Source organism: Miniopterus schreibersii (genome assembly GCF_964146895.1).
Source record: "Miniopterus schreibersii genome assembly, chromosome: 7".
Classification (NCBI taxonomy): domain Eukaryota; kingdom Metazoa; phylum Chordata; class Mammalia; order Chiroptera; family Miniopteridae; genus Miniopterus; species Miniopterus schreibersii.
Window position 1 is genome coordinate 69,814,791 of NC_138108.1, and position 21,132 is coordinate 69,835,922.

Sequence of the window (21,132 nt, forward strand, 5' to 3'; positions counted from 1 at the left end):
CATAACTCCACCGTTTGCTCATGTGCTTATTGCCTGTCCCTCCTGTGAGCCCCAGGAAGGCAGGCGGCTGCTCACTGTCCGGTGCACTGCTGAGCCCTTGCCCCACGGCACCGTAGGGGTCAGTGGTATTTAGTTACTGACTGAAGGAGCTTGGGGGGGGCGGGGGTGAGTCTCAGCATGCATTACCCTTGCAGGGTATACTGGGTAGGGATTGGTACCCTTGAGACAGGGTGTATCTGTGTGTTTCTCTCCTTCCATCTCTCTACACCGCAGAAAATGCCCTGGGAGCCCAGGCCAAGGACATGGCCCTTCAGCTAAGCTCAGTGTATCTGGCGTCTGCACATTCCTCCTGGACCTTAGCAAGTCCCAGGCTGGACTCCCTGCCAGGCCCCACTCCAGCCTGTGCCCCCTGCTCCCGGATGTGCCACCGCTGCTTCCCTTGGGTTGCCCTTGCGCCCTTCCCTGCAGCCCATGTCCAGTTGGTTACCAGTCCCATCGATTCTGCCTTCTCTGGGCCTTTCCCTGCGGTTCCTCTCGGCTGTCACGGCCTCTGTGTAAGGAGTCATCCCTTCCTTTTCTTGGCCGCTGACACAGCTCCCAGCTGGTCCCCTGCCCCCTCTAGTTTCTTTCCCTCCAGCCCCAGGTCACGTCACGGGCCTTCCTTGCTTACCGTCCTTCGTGACTTCCTGTCACCACTGCAGGTTTCCTTAGCCTCAGACATGAGTTCCACCTTGATGACTTTTGCCCTGTGTGCCACTTGTGCTGTTATTTACTTAATATTTATTTAAATATGATCATACTTCATTTTTTTTTTACTAAGCAATAATATCCTTGCAGGAAATTTTTTTCCCTAATGTACATTAAAATACATAACTATTAAATATAACTTGCTAGTCCGAGTACCGTCTAAGGTCCATTGTATGTATCATGGGTGTTGCACCCACCCTCTCGAGGGAACTTCCAGGACACAAGGGGCCCTTTTCCATGAGGCCCTTGCCTTGCTGGTCCCCTTAGGCCAGATACTCCAAGAATAGCACCTCCACTTGAAATTTCCACTGAAGCGGGCCGCACAGTGCTGTATCTTTACACTTTTACACGTTCCCTCTGCCTGGAGTATTCTGCACAGCCTTCTAATTTCTCTGCTTGATGACTCCCATCCATTCCTCTAGACCCAGCTTAAAGGTCACACTGCGGAGCCCTCCTTCCTTCCAACCTGTTCCCAGGTGGTGCTTCATCACTCTGACCCTTTTCTTCACTCTGTCCCTTGTTCGTTGAGACTGTCCTGGAATGATTTTCAGGTTCCCCATCCTACGCTTGTGCTCTCAGAGACTGGGGATAGACTTTGTTTTCCTTAGCCTCAGGGCTTGGATGCAGACCTTAAAATATGAATGAATGAAGCTCAGATCAAGTTCTAAAATAATTACCTCTGGTGGTGCAGTAGGTGTGGCTGGGCTTGGATGACATTAGATGAGAACAGGAGTGAGACTTGACAGGTAAACCAGGGCAGCAGGGGGTTTATGGGAGGAGGGAAGTGATGCATCGATTGATGGATGGTACCAAAGGCATTATGCCTTCTGCAAGGTTTCCTAGAGCAGACGCTGCTGGCTCACAGAAATTTACCTGATCTCCATGAGGAGCTTCAGGATTCCTCCCCCTCTCCCCCTCCCCTTCCCCCCTCTCGCCCCTCTCTCCCTCCCCCCCCTCTCTCCCTCCCCCCCCCTCCCTCCCCCCCCTCTCTCCCTCCCCCCCCTCTCCCTCCCCCTCTCCCTCTCCCTCCCCCCTCTCCTCCTCCTCTCCCTCCCCACACACTTTGGTGAGCCTGCTTTCAGCCCAGCCTGTAGAGTGGCACTGTCTACTGTAATTGTCACTAATACCACGTGGCCATTTAAATTTTAATTAATTAGAAGTAATTACTATTTCGGTTCTTCCGTTGCAGCAGCCACACCTGAAGTGCTCAGTAGCCACACGTGGCTAGAGGCTGCCTGTAGGGCAGTGAGTACAAATAGGACACTTCCATCATCACGGAAACTCTTGCACTGCACTGCTCCAGAGTCTTATTCTTTAATAAGTCCCTGATGGTGACTTTTGTCCCTCAAGTCGAAGCCAGGAAAAAAGTCCTATCTAAATGAGATGTCACTTGGGTGGGTTTAGTCATCTTGTGTATTGTTGCAGATATAAGCAAAAGGCCATTCGTTGTGTAGGAGAGGATTTCAGCGCTTCGGTGTTGAGGAGATGGGCGATCTTCCATGGAGAGTGTGTGGCCCAGAGAGCTCTGGCCTGCGCGACCATCCCTGGTCCGAGCCACGTCCCCTCACCACAGCCGGTTCACAGTGTGGCAGGAGGGTGGGGCTGGGTAGAGAAGAGAGCTGGGGATGCGGGCGGAGGGGAGATGGGAGCCTCGGAAGGTCGAGAGAGGGAGGTAAGGTGAGGACGAATGGGAAAGGGGAGGAGGTGTTTGTTAGTGGTAAGGAAGTGAGGCCAGCCGGGAGCCTTGGAAAAAAAGGGCAACTTTTTGGCATAGCCATTATAGAAAAAGAGAAATGGCTTATAAGCATCCTTTGCTCACTTTTTCCTTCCCTTTATCCTGCCTCCAAATGGATTTTGTTTGTTGCTTTATTTAAAATGGTAGAATACATGGAGTGACCCAGGACCTAGCTAGAACAAACCAGCACTAGAAATGGGGCATCCTAGGTACCGTGTATATTCGCCATTGGACTGTCTTTTAGTTTTCATTCTTTTATAGAGACAGTGCCCCAGATTACAAGTGCTTGGGAGATTAGGGTGAAAGATGATAAATGAAACATTTACACTTTAAGCTGAAGACTAAATTGGCTGGGCTACTGTGTTTTAGATCTTGTGTAAATTAAGGGATGATTGGAAGAAGCTTCTCTTTGGGAAATGCGTTAGAATTGGTAGAAGACTCAGGCTTTACTAATGTGAATCACAGGCCTTTAAACCTACAGTCGATGAGGGAGCAAACTTTCAGTCGCACATCATTTTGACTGTGAGAGTATCTGTCAGTAGGTTTTGCCCTTATAATTTCAGAGGCAATTCGTTGAGTACCTGTCAGTAGGTTTCCTTGACGCTTCCGTGTAGGGTTATTCATAGACTTAGAATGCTGTACAATTAGCACTTTGCAGTCTTTACAGAAAGAAAAGAAAAGGTGCCAGTGGCTTCAACCATGTCTTTAGAATTTACTAGTCTTCACTGGCAAGACTAATACAGACTCAGACTTGAGTGTGTGTCAGACTCCCCTGAAGGGCTTATTGAAACGCAGTAAAATGGATCCCAGGGCCCTTCCTAGAGTTTCTGATTCAGTGGATTGGGATGGACTTTGGAGTTTGCTGTTCTAACAAGTTTCCAGGTGACACCGATGCTGCTGACCTGTGGCTAACACTTTGCTGGCCACTGGTCCTGTGGGAATTTAAATTTGGCTTCAGTCTGGGTTGATTGGGGAGTTATGTTGAAGGGGGATGGTAGTTTATTTACCTCTTTCCGACTCAGTGTTTTCCTCCTCAGGAGTCTGGGCAGGAGGGAGAAGGAGCCTGTGTTCATTCCTGACCCTGCTCCTCAGTGCTGTCCCCCAGCTGAAGGCCAGGTGTGCTGATGGAGCGTCACCCTCACTGCTCCCCACAACCCCCAACCAGGAGGCAGCTGTGTTTGCTCCTTACCTACATCTCTGCTGCCTCCTGGAGACCTCGCAGCCCCAGGTCGCTGGTGGTGTGGGGATGTGACATGGATGCCAGGGCCTTCTAGTGGCCGGGTGATCAACCGGGAATGGCCACTGGGAGGGAGTCAGGGGACCTGGCTTCTCCATCTGGGTGGATTTCATACTCCTTGGGTGACCTTGGACAAGCTTCTTAGTCTTTGACTCCCCCACTTGTGTTGATGAAACATACCTCTCCCCACCCCAATCTATGAAGTAGCAGAAAAACCAAAACCCCAGTCTGGGGAGTGGCCTCTGGAACATTTATGAGTTGATGTGCAGAACTTGGAGTGCCCGAGGAGAAGGCTGCTGTGTAAACACAATATATTATTCATAAAACATCAAAAATAGCATCACACCCTCTGCTAATAATAGCTGCCTTAGGTTGGAGCTGCTCTGACACACAGGCTCCCAGCAGTGGGGAAGGAGGGGTGACTGTGGGTTTTGAATTTGTAACACATTTAAAAGAACATGAAAATAGGTTTCTAAAACATTTTTAGCATATTCATGGGTATATTCATGAAGAAAATGTGATGGTGGTTTTGTATAACTCAACTTTAGCAAACCAAGTCATCATTTCCTTTTGAGTTTCATTACACTTCAGAGCTGTTTTACAGTGTGGGCTATTCCAGAGGCATGCTGGCTGGCATAGTAGGAGTGTTTTGCTCCTCACATCAACATTGGCAAGCAGTGAATTCTGTGGGGGAAACATACAAATCACCAGTGATCACTTAATCAGTTAATGGTTACTTCAGCTCTGCTGCTGTAGACACTGAGATCTAAAAATAGGGTTCCTGCCCTTAAGGGATTTGTAGTGTGGTTTTGATTAAAGATATATAAGCAAGATATTATGTAAGGAGACCATTGTATTCTTAATACTTCTCTCCTTAAAGTAAACAATGAGGCGCCTGCAGCGATCTGGAAAAAGAGGTTCCTGTGGCATCACTGTTCGTGGTCGAAGCTCAGACCTTTGTTCCTTCCCTCCAGCCCCCAACCCCAGGAGCGTGGCGATGGAAGCTTCTTGAGGGTGTTGTGACAAACTTTCTGTAGAGGTCTAGCACCCAGTGGTGGCTGCCCTACCCACATCCTGGGGGAGAAGCTGCTCTGTACACAGATACACTGCAGGTCTCTTAGGGACCATTAGAGCCCATTCCTTCCTACCAGTGGGCATGACCACTCCCTCCCCACCTTCAGTCCAGAGAGTTGTGGCTTTTTAGCCCACAGTGGAAACTCCCCAAGGACGGGCCTCACTTAGCTCTGGGCAGGGACCCTCAGCCCTGGTGCATTGGGGACTTGACCGGAGAGCTTTTAAACAAATAGGTGCCTGGGTTCACCCCCAGAGATTCTGATAAAATTGAACTGGGGCAGTCTCTGGGCTACTGCTAAAAAAACACACAAACCCTTGGTGAGTGCAGGGTGCCACTGGGGTTGGAGAAGCACTGAGTTGGTGGCTGGATTTATCTGAAAGGGTGGATCAGAGAGTCTCTGCTAGTCACTCAGGAGTGGGTTTTTGTTTTGTTTTGTTTCAGAGAGAGGAAGGCAGAGGGAGAGAGAGAGAGAGAAACATCAATGATGAGAGGCATTGATCAGCCGCCTCCTGCACACCTCGGACTGGGGATCGAGCCTGCAACTGGGGCATGTGCCCTGACCGGGAATCCAACCACGATCTCCTGGATCCTAGGTCGATGCTCAACCGCTGAGCCATGACAGCCAGGCAGGAGTTTTTTGAATGGAGAAAAAACACACACACCACATTACAAATCTTATCTTGAAAGCTTATCCTGACTTTAGGCTCTTTCCCTGTAATGGGACCTCTCCTAGTCCCATATGCTCACAGGTAGAAATGGTCACGCTGAGTGTCAGCACACCTGGCCCACAGCCGTCTTCCCCAGAGCCACACCTGGGACTCAGGGGCCACTTGCTTTGGGAGCATCAACCCACCAACCTGTGGGAATTCCTGTTCTTGCTCCAGCATCTTGTCACTAAAGGACCTACTGTAGGTGCACCTTGTTCCTGTAGGACTCCCCTGTGGGCTGCGGCCCCCTTCGTCCCTGTCGCCCTGCCAGGACTGTGGGGAGCAGCCCCAGGCCAACTCCTCGCACTAGCATTCATCACTCCTGCTGCTGTGTCAGTGTGGACTTTCTGCCTGCAGTTTTTGTTCTCCCCTTGCGTGTATGTTTTCCCCCCGGGCTCATTCCGAGGATATATGGCACTGGTGGCGGATCATCCATTTGGTTTATAGGGCCGGGACCTCTCTTGTTCATCTGTACCAAGACCCCCAGCCCATTCATTGTGTTTTCTACCCCTCTGCTCTTGTGGTTCGCCCCAGCCAGCACTGAAGAATTCTTTCTGTCCGTGTTGGAAGAATAAACCCCTCAACTAGAGTATGAATTAGAAGCCTGCTGAGTAGATGCCAAGCAGCTGTATTGACCTGTGCATTTCTGATCAGTACTTTTAGGGGAACATGTTTATCCACAGGTTTGTTTAGATTCTAAATAGGTGCCACTTCAGTGTTATGTGGGGAAACTTGGGGCCATTCTGTTAGTCCAGAGAGGGATATCCAAGATGGATAATGAAAGATGATTCTATCTGAGAGTGAAGGAAGAGGGCTGAGAGGCTGCCAGGGCAGGGAGAGCCTGATGGAGACATCAGGTCAGGGCAGGAATGACCTAGAGCTAACTGTGGTCATTCTTTCATTTTTCTCTTTTCTCTGTGTTTTCATTTTCATTTGGTATTTTGGCCCTTGTTACTTTCATTTCCTCACATTTTCTTTCATATTTCATCTTTCTTTCTCCTGTGAGTTGTTGTGTCTGGATGGCCCCAGACAGCACCTATATCCCAAGCCCCATAGACTTCCTTGCTGCTCCCACACCCATCCTTGGCCTCGTCCCTAACTTGCTCCTGCCTCCTCCTGGGCCGGGTGCCTTAGCTGACTCCTCCTTACTTCTCTCCCCTCATTCTCAAGAATTGCTCCGTCTCTTTTTTTTACAATTTTTTAAAAGTTTATTATTTATTTATTTATTTTTTTAAATCTTCACCTGAGGATGTTTTTTCCATTGCTTTTCAGAGAGAGTGGAAGGGGGGTAAGAGGGGGTGAGAGAGAGAGAGACAGACAGACACTGATTGGTTGCCTCCTGCTCGCCCACTGACCAGAGCCAGGGATTGAGCCTGCACCTGAAGTATGTGCCTTTGGCCAGAATTGAACCTGGGACACCTTCAGTCAACAGGCCAATGCTCTAACCACTGAGCCAAACCAGGTAGGGCAAGAACTGCTCCATCTTGCCATAAGTATGTTCTCTTTTGTTATTACCAAATTATTCCTCCTTTTTATCTTTGGGAAAAGCCAAAGGTGTCTTATCACCAGAGAGGGACATCCATGGTGGACGCCTGTTTTCCTTTTTAAGCCAGCATGCATGAGTTACTTTTTTTATGCTCTGTGCATTATCTGATTTTATCTTCAGGTAGAAAATATTTCCATCTTGCAGGTGAGAAAATAGACGTTACTAGGAGTTAAGTAGCTTGATCAAGACCAAGCAACATGTTAAATGGCTGAACTCAGGATGTCTCATGCTGGAGTCTCCACTCTTTGCTGCTGAACTCTGCAGCCTCTGGCTGAGGAGTGAACTGTGTTACTGGGACGGGGCTTGGGGAGGTCTCAGGGCCTTGGAGATTCTTCATGCCAGCATTCACGGGAAGCTGTGAGATTATGTAGGATGGTGCAGCCTCTTTCCCATGGGTTTGGTTTTGGTGATAAAATTCTGCATCATTCTCTTAGAAATGATTCACTATCAATTCTGAGGCTGTGAATGATCACAGTGGGAATATGTCAAGTTATGGTTGGGCCCCCATACATTGGGTTGTGTCGTTGTCACTGTCATTGTGTAAATCAGCAGGGTGGAGTTCTTCCAGTTAAGTTTCTCAATGTTTTGTTTCTTTGCAGAGCCTGTGTCATCTTGGGGGTGATATTCCTCCTGTCATCCATATGTATAGTGGTCAAAGCCATCCATGACCTCTCAACTAAGCTGCTCCCAGAAGTGGTAAGGTCCTGCTTCTTTCTTAACAGTCCCTCCTGTGTTACCTCTCTGCACAGACTTACTGGGGAACATTGGACAGGTGGAGAGAGGATATACAGCATTTCGGGAGTCCTGAAGGACTCGTTGCAGAATATGAATGACTTGGGGCAGAGAAGCACTAGGCAAGATGAAAAGACTTCGAATAGTGGAGCCTGCACTGGCTTCTGTGTCTCTCTCCTTAGATTTTTGACTATTGTTAAAACAAGATATCTCTTATGTGAAGAGAAATGGGCTGATTTTTATGTAGCAGAGTGACCAGTCTGTGTTGTTGACATCTGTTGTTCTGTGTCCATTTAACGACTGTTGTATTAAAAGTTAGTTTTTTCCTTTGCACCTCAATACATGAACCTGTTTAGGTTTTCGGGCACAACTGACATTCGATTGCAGAAACATGAGGACACAATTTCATAATGAAGTGTGTCTTTGATTACTTTGTTTTTGCTGTGAGAATCATCACCTGCACTCTGATTCGTTTTCCCCGCCTCCCCTTATGAATGCCGAGAAAAGAAGTATTTTGACAGTCTTCATACAAAGCAGCCGATTTACCTACAGGGAGATGGAGATACTGCTGTTACAAGGATTCCCTATATAGAGGGTGGGGCAAAAGTAGGTGTACAGTTGTTCATATGGAAAATAATCCAATAATTGCCCTGGCTGGTGTTGCTCAGTGGTAGAGCGTGGGCCCACGCACTGAAGGGCCTTGGGTTCAATTTCCGATCAAGGGCATGTACCTGGGTTACCGGTTCATTCCCTTGCCGATCAGGGCACATGTGGGAGGCAACCAATCGATGTGTTTCTCTCACATCCATGTTTCTCTCTCTCCTGCCTTCCCTCCCTCCCTCCCTCCCATGGTCTCTAAAAATCGATGGAAAAAATATCCTTGGATGAAGATTAACAAAAAAAAGAATAATTCAACAATTAGTAAATAATAATACAAGAAATAAACTCTGTTTCGCATCCTCACAACCGTAAACCTACTTTTGCCCCACCCTGGACAAGTTACATAGTAATTTAAATGCAAAAATAAGAGCTCTTCTCACGTGATGTGATTTGAGCTTAGCTACATGCACCCTCTTAATATAAGGCCTAAACGATTAGCCCTTTAAGCTTACTTTTAGAAACATTTATGCTAATCCTCTTTGGGGTAATGTATTAAGTGTCTGTGCCTGTGTGTGTTTATGGGGAAGGTGAAAGTGAAGCAGGATGTTATACCGCATTTCAAAGCTATTAAAGCTGCTTGGAGCTGCCCTGCCCCTCACAGAGATTAGTCCCATTCCTTTAGAAACTCATCGGGACCTTAACTATCATGTATCATCCCAGCTGGAAAGCTTGGTCTCTAATATCTCAATGGCAGGAAGGAAAGATGGGTACCAGGGTAGGGATGTGCCTGCCTCTGTTTTTCAGTCTTTTTTAGCAGAGCCAGCTCAGGGAAATATTGCTATTTATTATACTCTGCGCTCTCTATCTCACTATTGTTGTTTCACCCTGATCTCCCTGGTTGCCTGGGATCCTGGACTTTTTCATCCCTTCCCTCCACCAGACTTGCTATCCTGTGTTCCGTTCTGTCGGAATCAAGCTTATGTGAAGAGTAGACATGAAAGTACAAAGTGCGATGAATTAAGACGTCAGTCAGATAGCGTGGTTGCATTTTACAGGGTAGAGAAATCTGACTCCACTCTAAGTAATGTTTATTGGTGGGAAATTTCAGCCCTAGGCTAGTGGACACACTCATTTATTTAGGCATTAAAAATTAATTTCCAGCGGGACTAATGATAATGGAATGGATAGCTGTGCTTAGGGGCCCTCCTTGTTTTTTTTTTTCTTGATAGCTGAACCATTTTTAACTGCGAATAGTCTCATATCTTATGGTGCAGATACTCCTAAGACATGGAGCTCACCAACTTGAATTCCATATTGAGGTATAAATATCTAATGCCCTGCCTCGGGCAAGGGTCAGAGAGGGTGAAGAGTTCCATGATTTTGCCCAAGACGACCTGTCCTTGGAGAACTCACACCCACTGCATCTTTTATCAGTCTTAGCATGGGATTTAAAAATCCACCCATTCATTGTTATCACTTCACAACTCAGAAGTAAGGTGGTCTTGTTTTGTTTTGTTTTAAGCCTTCAGATGTATGGAAAGGTAACAAAGGTGCCTTCAAGCTGCGTGAGCTCCCTTCTCTAGAGGGGAGGCCTTCTAATCAGCCGAGTGGCCGGGGGGGGGGGGGGGGGGGGGCGGGCCAGGTAAATGCTGCTGGTTGTAGCCGATGATAGTTTAATACTGGATCTTTGGGTTCCCTGTGTCTGTTCTAGAAATTTGTGGAAGTCAGCAGGCTGTAGCCAGACCCCCAGCCCCTGCAGAAATTCAAAATGAGTGTTTGTGTGCAGTGCCTCATCTAAATGAGGAGTCACAAACCCAGATGGCCCCCAAAGCCAGTCTTGAAAACAGGAGAAATTTCCGAGGTCCATTTCACCTAGAGAGTGTGTGCCCGGAGGAAGGGTTTGCCCTCTAGTAGAGTTGCCCTGTGGGAATGTGGACCTGAGATTGCCAGATCTTCCGAGCTTTTAAGAGAAAGTGGAAACCTGTGTTTAATGAGAAATAAATTAGCAACTAATTAAAACCCCCCAGAAAACTCTGAATGAGAATGGGTGAACAATTTCACATGGGCCAATAACGCATGCCTTTTGGCTGCTTATGGCCAGTGGTGGTCAAAACCAGGGAGACTGGCATTTAGGGCCTAGATATCATGAATTTACGTCCGAATTATAGCTTCACCCTTCCCTTAACTGCAGAATTGCCGTTTTACATGTGATTGCTGCCAGGTTGTCACCTGTAGGTTTGTCAGAAGCAGCAGTTTCCCTTGTCCAAGCCTGTTCCCCTGGCAGCCGCCTTTTCAACATCTGCTGTGTAATTCTCAGAACTAGAGTATTGCAAGGGTGGGTAAGTTTTGACTAAGAAAGCTGTGTAGTTAGGAATTTCCTAACTGTGAAGTCGGTTAGCTCTGCCCCTTGGTGGCGTCACCTGCCCCTTGGTGGCTCTGGGGGAACCTGGACCAGGAGCCACTTGCAAGGGTTTCACAGGTAAATGGCCTGAGTCTGCTCCCTCACATCCTGCCCACGGTTGAATTGGATCATTAATGAAACAAATCCTGAAGATGCCATCTCGGAAGCTCTGTATGAACTATGTTCTGAAGTCAGGAAGAGTGGGCAGTGCTGCAGATGTCATGGGAACGGCGCTGGCCTCAGGTCTGTGGTGGCTCTGAAAGGAGCATCACCCTCTTCCTGTCTACGCCCGCCACACCTGTTCTGGGGAGGGGACAGTGGCACACTTCTGCTTCCTGGGAAGACACGGCGGCTTTGAAAGATGAAGTGATCTTCCTGAGGTTGTCCGCTGGCTGGTGGCAGAGCCTGGATTTGAAACCCCTTCTCCTGGTCTGGGTCTGTCTTGGATCCTGGTACTGTGGGCTTACGTGGGCTTGTTTTCATTGGCCTAGACCACCTGGTTTGTCTTCTTTTCTGATTTTTTTTATTTATTTCTGTACTTTTTTTCTATCTTTTCATACTCAGAAGTGGGTGCTGTCAAGGGCTGTCCTGCAGGGAGGCTGTCCAGGCCCCCAGGTGGTCCTGTCCCTGGCCTTTCTGGCTACTTCTGCTGCCCTGACCTCTTACCGCAGGGCCCCTGCACTCTGCCTCCGACCAGCGTCTGCCTCTACTGCTTTGTCTCCTGAAACACCCGCAGGCAGGTTAATTAAGAAGCAGTGGGGGGGAAAAGGAGGACATCTGTAATACTTTCAACAGTAAAGATTTAAAAAAAAAAAAAGCAACGGAAAATGCAGTGGGACGAATATGGAGTGAGGGAATCATGGGGCACATGGAGCGGGGTGGAAGGAAGGGCTGTAGGGAAGCTGCTTAGCAGGTGGGGGGACGTGGGCGTGGTGCACTCACCTGTCTGAGGCGGGACTCCCCTCTCTGCCCCTCTCTGCCCCTCTCTGCCCCTCTTGCCCCCTTGACCAGCACAGGCAGGCCACCTAGTCTTCCTGACCCCGGGCTTCCTGACATGTGAACTGGAGTCTAGACTCATGCCAGAGGTTTATGATAAGGATCCAATCAGCAACTTATTTAAAATAATTGTCCTCAGAAGATAGTGACAACTGTGGTGGCTGCTGCCCTTAGCATTCTGATTTTTTATATTTCTGAATTGCTGATCACAGTTACTCCAGTTTATGGTCTAAGGTGATTTCGATTGGGCCCCTTTTGAGGCAGGAGATATTTAACAGAAGGAAATGAGGGGGATGGGGAGGGGGCAGTAAGGCTTTGGGCCCAGGTGAGCACTTTCACAGCTTGTCAGCCTCGGGTCTTCTGAGCAAGTGCCTCGTGCGTGGGAGTGAGTTTCTCAAGGCGCCCTCAGCACCCAGTGAGTGCGCCAAGGCAGTCCAGCCGCGGGGGTAGGGATGTGGGAGCTGAAGTCACGGGGACAGATCTCAACCCTGCAACCTCCTAACTGGAGAAACCTGGGGCAGGTTGTTCCACCTTTTTCTGCCGCACTCTTTGTTTGTAAAACGGAAATAATGCACCTTCTTTGTAGGATTGTTAAGCAAACAAAATAAAAAGATGTAAGTAATGTGCTTAGCATGTAACTATTGAAGGAATGTTGGCTGATTTTATAGGACTAGAGAAATTGGTGGACCTTTTGATGCCTTTAGTTCTGGAAGCTTAGACTGAACTGAACTGTCCAGGAAATGTCTTCAGGGACACTGTACTCAGCTCAGATTGGGTAATGCTGTAGGCTCCTTCTTGGGCAATAACCTATAAATCCTGGATCCACCATCAGCAACAGAGAGATTCTTCTTCCACCCGGACACGCCCTCAAGCATAACTCTAAATTTAATTTTGGAGCTGTGTTGACAACTACTTTAAAAAAATAACAATCTCAGTAAGGGTCCTCCACATCCCCCCCGCCAACATCTCCCCAGCACTGTGCAAAGAAAAGTGGAAATCACTATCAGACTCTCAGGGGTGTCTCACCCTTGTTACTTCAGACAGAATAATTCCACTGCTTAAGCAAGATTGGCTGCTTTATTCTTCCTAGAGCCAAGGACCTACCAGCTTCCAAACAGAAGAGAACTGAGCACTGATGAAAGCAGAGTTCAAGGAAGATAGAATCCAGAAAAGGTCTATGCATATCTGGCCAACTGACTTTCAGCAAAGGTGCCAAGGCAGGTCAATGGAGGGAAGAAAAGTCTCTATAACAAATGGTGCGGGGGCAGCTGGCTAACCATATGGAAAAAAATGGACATTCACACTTACGTCATAATTAACAACTGCATCATAAAGCTCAATGTCAAACCCAAAACTCTAAACCTGCTAAAAGAAAAGAGAAAATCTTTGCCACCTTGGAGGCAAAGGTTTCTTAAGTACAGTACCAAATGCATGAACCATAAAATAAGAAAATAAAAAATTGGACTTATCAAAATAAAAAATCTTTGCTCTTCCCAGACACCATTAAGAAAATGATAGGACAACATAGACAACAGCCATGTATCAGACAAAGGACTTGTATCCAGAATGTATAAAGAATAGCTTAATAAGGCACCAGCCCAATCAGAAGATTGGCAAAGATTTATACAGACAATTCACAAGACTAGAGATAAACGAATGGCCAATGAGCACCCAAGAAAATGTATAATATTATTCATCATCAGGGCATTACAAATTAAAGCAACCATACTCAACCACTACATACCCATTAGAATCCCTGAAATTAAGAAGAACAAACACGTGGAGCTTCTGCAGCTCTCATATACTGATGGTGAGGGAGTAAAATGGTTTATCCACATTGGAAAAGAGTTCAGAGGTTCATTAAAATGTTCAACACCCATTTACCCTATGATCTAGCCATTCCACCATTAGGGATTCACCCAGGAGAAATGAAAATATGTGTCTGCACAAAGACTCTTCCACAAATGTTTATTGCATTTTTATTTCTAATGTCAAAAACTAGAAACAACCTAAATCTATATGAACAAGTGAATGGATAAAAACTGGTATATCCACATAATGGAATACTACTCAGCATTAAAAAGGCACTATTGACCCATACAACAACATGGATAGGCCTCAAAATAATTAAGGTGGGAACCAGGAGCAAGGCAAAAAGGAATATATATATGGCATTCCATTTATATAAAATTTTCGTTGCAAGCTAATCTATAGTAACAGAAAGCAGATAGTGGTTGCCTGAGGATTGTGGGAGTGGGGAAGAATTATTAACAAGTCACAAGGAAACTTTTGTGGGTGATGGAAATATCCTCTTGCTTTTGGTGATGGTTTCTAAGATATAAAAACATGTCAACATTGGTCAAGCTGTACACTTTGAATATATGCAGTTCAAGTACATCCAGGGGCCATGCTTGGCCACAGATGACCTCACATTGCTAGGCCAAAGAGGAATCCTGCTCAGATCTATATTACATAAACATTTCAGTTGCTGTGAGGTGAGGTTTTGTTTTCCTGACTAACCCATACATTCAGTACCTGGGTGTTGACAGCGCCTCTAAAAGTTGCACTATAAGCAGGCAGCATGTGAAGACAAGGTGTGTGATAAGAGGGGAAGTGTAAATAGAAGGCTAAATATAGCAGCTGCCCTCAGAGGTGCCCAGTGAGGGGAGCTCCGGCTGAAGGATCACTGATCCCAGGCCGTTGCCAGGAGCTCTCGTCGGTGCCCGCTGGTGGCTCTGGCTCTGAGAGGGTTAACCGTTTTAAACCTGAAAGCTTGGGCGTCGGGCTTTTCGGTCTCTGGGTTCAGGTGGTGCCTAGGAAGTGGCTGGCTGGTTCCCGCCCTCGCTGTGTTGGCCTTGGACTTGAGTCAGAATGCGATGTGTCGGGGGCAGGCCACCAGGCTGTTTTATCTGGCTCTCATGCCCCTTTGTGTTCCCACCTCCGAAAGGTGCCTTCCTCTTGTCTCATTAGACCGGCCCAGTGCTCCCCAAGTATATAGGGCGTTAGACTCGTGCCATTCTATAACGGGGAAGGAAATCCTCAGCTAAAGAAATAAAACGACGTCCTCCACACACACACACGCACACACACACACACACACACGCACGCACACACACGCACACAGGAATGGAGCCAGGTGGTGTGACAGGCTCCGTCTGGTCCGTGGATGGCCTCCTGAAGTACTCCAGAGTGTGAGGCCTGAAAGTCAGCTCTCAAGGAAAGCTAATGTAACTGGCTCGGTTTCCTGATTGAGAAAATATGGCCAAGACTCAGTCTAACAGAAGATTCTGGATAAACGTCAAGTGTAGGGTTTTCCACACTACTGAATGGGAGCAAACCCCCTCCCCTCCATTTTCCTGGAGGCCTTGAAGATTCCAACATGACAAGTACTGTGAAAACCTGCCTCAAGGTGCTGCTGGGTTATGGTAACAAAAATGGGGAAGAGAAAGGAAAAGGGAGGGAGATAGAGAAATGAGCTCACTCCTCTCCGTCCCCCGGTCTAATTTAGGGGCATCTGTTTATTTAAGGGTACTGGTGTCTATCAAAGATGGGTGTTGCTAAAGCAAGGTTGAGTACTTTGCTATTCAGACGCATCTGTGCTTGACCTTGGGAAATGTATTTAATCTCTTGGCACTTGTCTTTCCGTCTGGAATGTGAGAATTCAGCACTTCTAATTTAGCATCTCTCTTTCTCTGAGGTTTTATTGTCATATTTTTTGAAGACGGGAAAAAAAATTTTTAAGGTGTGGAACATTTTTAAGTGCATATTTTTTTCATTCACTTCCCTAAGTATAATGTGGACAATACAATCCTCATAACATTTCTCTGTTTTTCTGTTTAGTGTTTAGCTAGTGAAGAGAATCATACTGAAATGCCTTTTTATTTCCCAAGCTTGGCCTAAAACACCCCTGTTTGGTGCTCACAGCTCCCAGTACATCCCAGTACAGGAGGCAGTGGGGAATCGGTTCCTGCAGCGACGGGCTCCTCTGTACCTCCCCTGTGCTCCATCCTGCTATCCCAGGAGCAGTGCTGTGACTTCGAACAGTCTGCCTGTAACCAGGATATGAGTATTTGGTGACAAAGCCACACATGTTACTGAATTGTTAGGGAAACATTTGATACTTTTGGGGGAAGTAGTTTTGGGGCACCGGGTAAGAATTCTTGATCCTTAAATAATCCTGTTACAGTGGACTCTCTGATCATCCCAGCCCTGTGGGCTCGTTGGAGAGGAGAACTGAAAAACCCGGCCAGCCGCTCTGGGTGGGACCCTGGGCTTGCTCCTTCATTCTCGGCATGGTGACTGGTGCAGAGAGAGGTGTGAGCAGAGGCGGTTATGAGAGGAGCAGCTGAGTTACCGCTCTCACTGCTGAGGGCCGTGGTCTTCTACCCTTTGCCCCTTCTGCTGGTGAGAAGCAGCATTGGGGGAAGTGTTGCCAGTAGGGTTTGCCTGCTGTCTTCTTTTACCTGACCCTAACACCCCTCGATTTGGAATTCCCCAAACACCACTCAGCCCCAATTTGGTGCCCATCCTCAGTGCTTCCGTGACCCCTCATGCTGATTGCAACGGTAGCTCTGACCACAGTGCAGCGTAATTTTCTTTCTACTTGTCTCCCTGAATAGACTAAATACTTTGAGGACTAAGACTCGCTGCCCTCCCAGCCCTGAATAGAACCTGGCATGTATTAAGAACTTAATAAATGTATGTTGATAAATGTGTATTGAATGAATTAATACATGCGTGCATGAGGCCCTTGGCTATACCAGGCAGTAGGCCAGAACCACACTTAAAAAGGGGGTGAAACCACAGAATCTGTGCTGTGGACATTTTCACACCCCTGTAGGGGAAACATAGCAAAGAGGCTCATCCCAGACCACTCCCCACTTTCATAGCCTTTGGTCCTGACCTGCAGTGCTGGTGATGTATTGAACAGGTGGTGTGCGGGTGAGGCAGCCCATATATGTATGGCCCCCTTCACCATCACCCCTGCTTTTGGTATGAGACATATTTATATTCATAAGAAATACATGTTATTACATGAATGGATACTGTACATATCACACTACAGCTTTTTAAATCAACGTGTTTTTAAGATGTAGGATATGTATGATGTTAATGCCTATCTTATACATTCATGTATTGTAGCCACTCCCCTGGTGCTGGGCATTTGGGTAGTTTGTAGTTGTTGATTATTACAAAGCTGTTGGAATGAATTGCTGTACTATCATGGTAATGTGCAGAGTGTGTGGGTGGGGTTTCTCCAGGTACATACGTAGGAGAGGAATTTTGGGGTAGTACAGGGTGCTCATGTTTTAATAGATCCTGCCAAGTTGCCCTTGAGTGTGGCTTCACCGGTTTCCATTTTCAGAACGTCACCATGCTTGATGTCTTCAAATGTGTCACAGTTTTCTAGTCTCCTGGGTGACAATGGGATCTCATTTTAGTTTGTTTTCCCTTGATTATTGGTGAAGTTGATTATACTTCTTAACATTTATTATCTGTATTTTTTATAAACTGCTTCTTTATACATTGTTTGTCCATTTCTCTGTTGTCTTTTTCTTACTGTTTTTTAGCAGTTATTTATAGGTTCTGAGCACTAGCCTTGTATACAAGTTGCAAATAATTTCTCTTAATATCTAGTTTTTCTTTTAAATATTGTATATCTTTTGCTATTAGAAGCACCCACCCCCACCCATGCCTTCCATTTTAGTGTAATCAGATTTATTACTTAACATTTATTATTATTAACATTAGTGCCTACTTCATAGAGTTATAAGGATTCTCTCAGTCAATGCATGTAAACATTTAAAAAGTGCCTGGCACTTGGTGCTACAACAGGTGTTTGTTGCTTCTATTATTGTTGTTGTTGTTATTATTAATGAGGTTCCCCCCATCACCTCAAATATTTTTATAGTTTATGTTTTTGGAACAATTTCAAAATTTGTTTTTTTAGAAAATTGCTGATTTTATCTAGACTTTCAAGCCTGTTGCATTAAAGTTACTCCTGTTAGTCTAACACAGATTTTTAAAAACTTCCAATCCATCTGCACTTACGGATCTTGTTGAATCGCTAATGTTCATTGGTGTTCTTGCTTTTTGTCTCTCATGCTAGCTTGTGGAAAGCTTGTTTCATTCATTTTTTACAAACCTGCATTTGATTTTGCAGATCGGGTCTATGGATTTGTTTTCTAGTTCAGTAAGTTCTCATTTTTAGTGGTTCCTTCATTTTCTTCACACTCAGTTTTGGGGGCTAGTGAGTTTATGTTTGCTTATGTTTTCTTTTTAGTTTTGGCTGTTGGTGTTTCTTTTTTTTCTGTTTTGTTTTCTGTAAGAGAGACAAGTGGCCACTGATGTAAGAAGCTGGCCAAGCTGGTTTGCAGAAAAGTATGTTCTGCGTGGTGATTTTCCACATTGTATCTTTGAGGTGTTAGGTGGCTTTCAGGTTCTGGCCTAATCTACACTCTGCCACGTAAGTGCCTCTGATGGAGCCCCGATTATAAGTGTGAGAAACAATTCAGATTCTTGAATGACCGAGCCACCAGTTAGTGCTCCTAGGGTGACTAACCATCATGAACAAGCCAGGAGTGTAAATGTGTTGTTAGGTTTCTGTATCACCTGTGAGGCTGTAGCCTCCAGTTATTCACTGAAGTGTGAATGTAGGTGTCACTGGGAAGGAGTTTTGTAGAAGTGATTAATGCGTATAACCAGTGACTTTACAAGAGTATCCTCAATATGCCGAGTGGCTTGATCCAGTCATTTAAAAGGTTTTAAGAGCTGAGGCTCCCCTGAGGAAGAAGACTTCTGCCCGTCGACAGCAGCTTCAGCTCGTGCCTGAGCCCCAGCTTGTCCTTCCTAACAGTCCACCCCCTCTGGATCTCTGACTTGCTTAGCCAGCCCCCACAGTCACATAAGCCAATTCCTTCATACATCTCTCAATATTTATCTCGTGCTGGTTCTCTTTCTCTGACTAATACACTCAGAAATTACTGCCCTGAAATATTTCCTTTACGTTGAGTTTCAATTTGTATCCAGGTTGTACATGTATATAATTTAAATAGCCAATTAGTCTACATGACTCATTATAAAAAAAACACACCCCTCCCTAGAGGCAACTATTTATAACCCCTGTCAGCCCCCACTTCTCTAAGTAACATGCATATGCTGTTACTTCTTGCTTTTCCCGTTATTGGCGTGGTTTCTTGGCTACCTATTCTGTTTAGCCCTTTAATCATTTCCTCGCCTAATTACCTCCCAGTACATTTACACTGTTGTTTTGATTAGATCAATATTCAACGTTGTTATTATTAAGATTGTAAATGTTATTCAAAGCTGAGCCCAGGAGTCTTGTTTGGTTTATTTTTCCTTTCTTGCATTACATTGTGTGTTCTCTCATACTAATACATGAATATGTAATATAAATTACACTCATATGCACATACTGTCGATATACGTGCACACTCTGGGTCGGCTCCATAGTTGTCATCTTAGGAGCCCATGCACTGTAATCCTGGAGATTCAGTTCCCTTTTCTTTTAGGTTGTATCTTATTGGATCCCATGTTGTTGTCTTTCCTGGTTTATTTACTCCATTGTTTTGGAGGAGTACATCCTCCAGTAGCTCCCTAAGAACAGATACAGGGAAGACAAAATTTGTGAGACTTTGAATGTAGGAAAATCTTGGTATTCTGTCTTTACACTTTACTTGGTAGTTTGCCTGGGTGGAAGTGAGTTTACTTTTAGAGTTGTGAAGGCATTAATTCACTGTCTTCTAATTTCTAATATTGCTTTTGAGAAGTTTAATAGTATTTGTGTCCTTTAATCCTGGAAGAGTTTCTTAAATTATTTTATTAACGACTTTTTTGCTATGGTTTTCTCTGTTCTATATTTTAGGCTTTATATTATTAGATGTTGGACTGGTCTTCTAATTTTTTCTCCTATATTTTATTTTTTTAATAATAAATAAATAGAGATTTAAAATTTTTTTTTTATTATTTTTTATGATTTTTAATTGATTTTTAGAGAGAGAGGAAGGGAGAGGGAGAGAGAAGAGAGAAAGAGAAACATCGACGTGAGATCAACACATGGATTGGCTGCCTCCTACATGCCCCTCACCTGGGATTGAACCCACAACCTGGGCATGTGCCCTGACTGGGAATTCAACCTGCAACACCTCCTGCTTTCAGTCTCACCTCTTTTGCCCCTATTCCAGAGGTGCCTAGTGGCATGGATTCCTGGGCCTTCGGGGTTTTGGCATCTAGCTTCTAAGCCTCCCCCTTTGCCCTAGGATTGCGCCATTCCCTGCACCTTTCAGGCAGCTACCACCCCTTTGTCTCCTTTTCTGGCTCACACAGTTCTGTGACCCTGGTCCGCCTCCTCTTTTCTTTGTCCTTGTAGGTTCATGCCTTAAAAAAATCCTGTGCTGCCATTTAGTGGCCTCACAAAAGCTGAATGTGTGTGTTCCTTCCATGGTCTTTAATTGGAGTCCTTTCTGATTTCTAAGGCATTTTCTACCATACGAAGCAATGTTCTTAGCATTGTGATTATTCTTTTTATTTCGCCAAATTTGAAATTCAGGGCCATCAGGCAACATTAGGGGAAGGCTGTCCTGCATTTCTTATGTATGAAGGGCAGTAGATCATAGGCCTGACAGATGGGAGTCTGAATACCTTCTGCACCACTAGCTGTATGACCTGACCCTAGGAGGTTCCTTAGCCTCTCTCTTTGGGGTCATAATTCCTACCCAGCGGGGATCTTGTGATGGTTTTGTTTACAATAAAATTGTTTGTTAAGCCTTTGGAAAACGAGGCTCATCGGTAATGGGCATTAATAATAGTATCTGCTTGTATGATTATGACTGTTATTTAAGGAACTCTCTAGTTTGATATTGGGGTGTTGGCGTGGTATTTATAGCAACAAAGGGAGCAAAGGCAGGCAGCCCTGAGGTCCTCCTTCCTCTGCAGAGAAGAGCTGTTCAAGGGCGCAGTGCCTCTGTGTCATGAGGGTTTGACTGAGGGGATGTTATGCTTGGTCCCAGTTTTAGGGAACCCTGGCCGTGTCACTTCCTGTAGATGCCCAGTGGTCCACAGGGAGGAAGGCAGGTGTGTGAGCCCCAGCAGGATGGCTCATCTCCGATTTCATGGCAGTGTTCAGGGACTAGAGAGCTGTCCCCCGGTGAGCCCTGCGTTCCTGTCTTGCATTAGCAAACAGCAATCAGCCCGAGGCCTTGGTTAACAGAAACGAGGCTGTGCCTTAGGGTGGTAGCCAAGCACTTCACAGTGCCCTCCTTGTCTCCGAGGCAGGCAGAGTGCCTCAGCTGACACTGCATTGTCCTCCTCTGTGGCATCCCGTGACCCTGCCAACC

General features: G+C 46.0%; 1 protein-coding gene across 1 annotated transcript in view; it reads left to right on the top strand.

Annotated features, from left to right (window-relative positions):
- Positions 1 to 21,132, top strand: part of TMEM163 (transmembrane protein 163) — a gene marked incomplete at its 5' end in the record, with an annotated part of 207,836 nt that overhangs the window by 165,802 nt on the left and 20,902 nt on the right. The window contains one exon of the mRNA XM_081142189.1: positions 7,647 to 7,743. Within this exon, the coding sequence (XP_080998315.1) occupies positions 7,647 to 7,743 (97 nt within the window). The remainder of the gene's footprint in view (positions 1 to 7,646; positions 7,744 to 21,132) is intronic.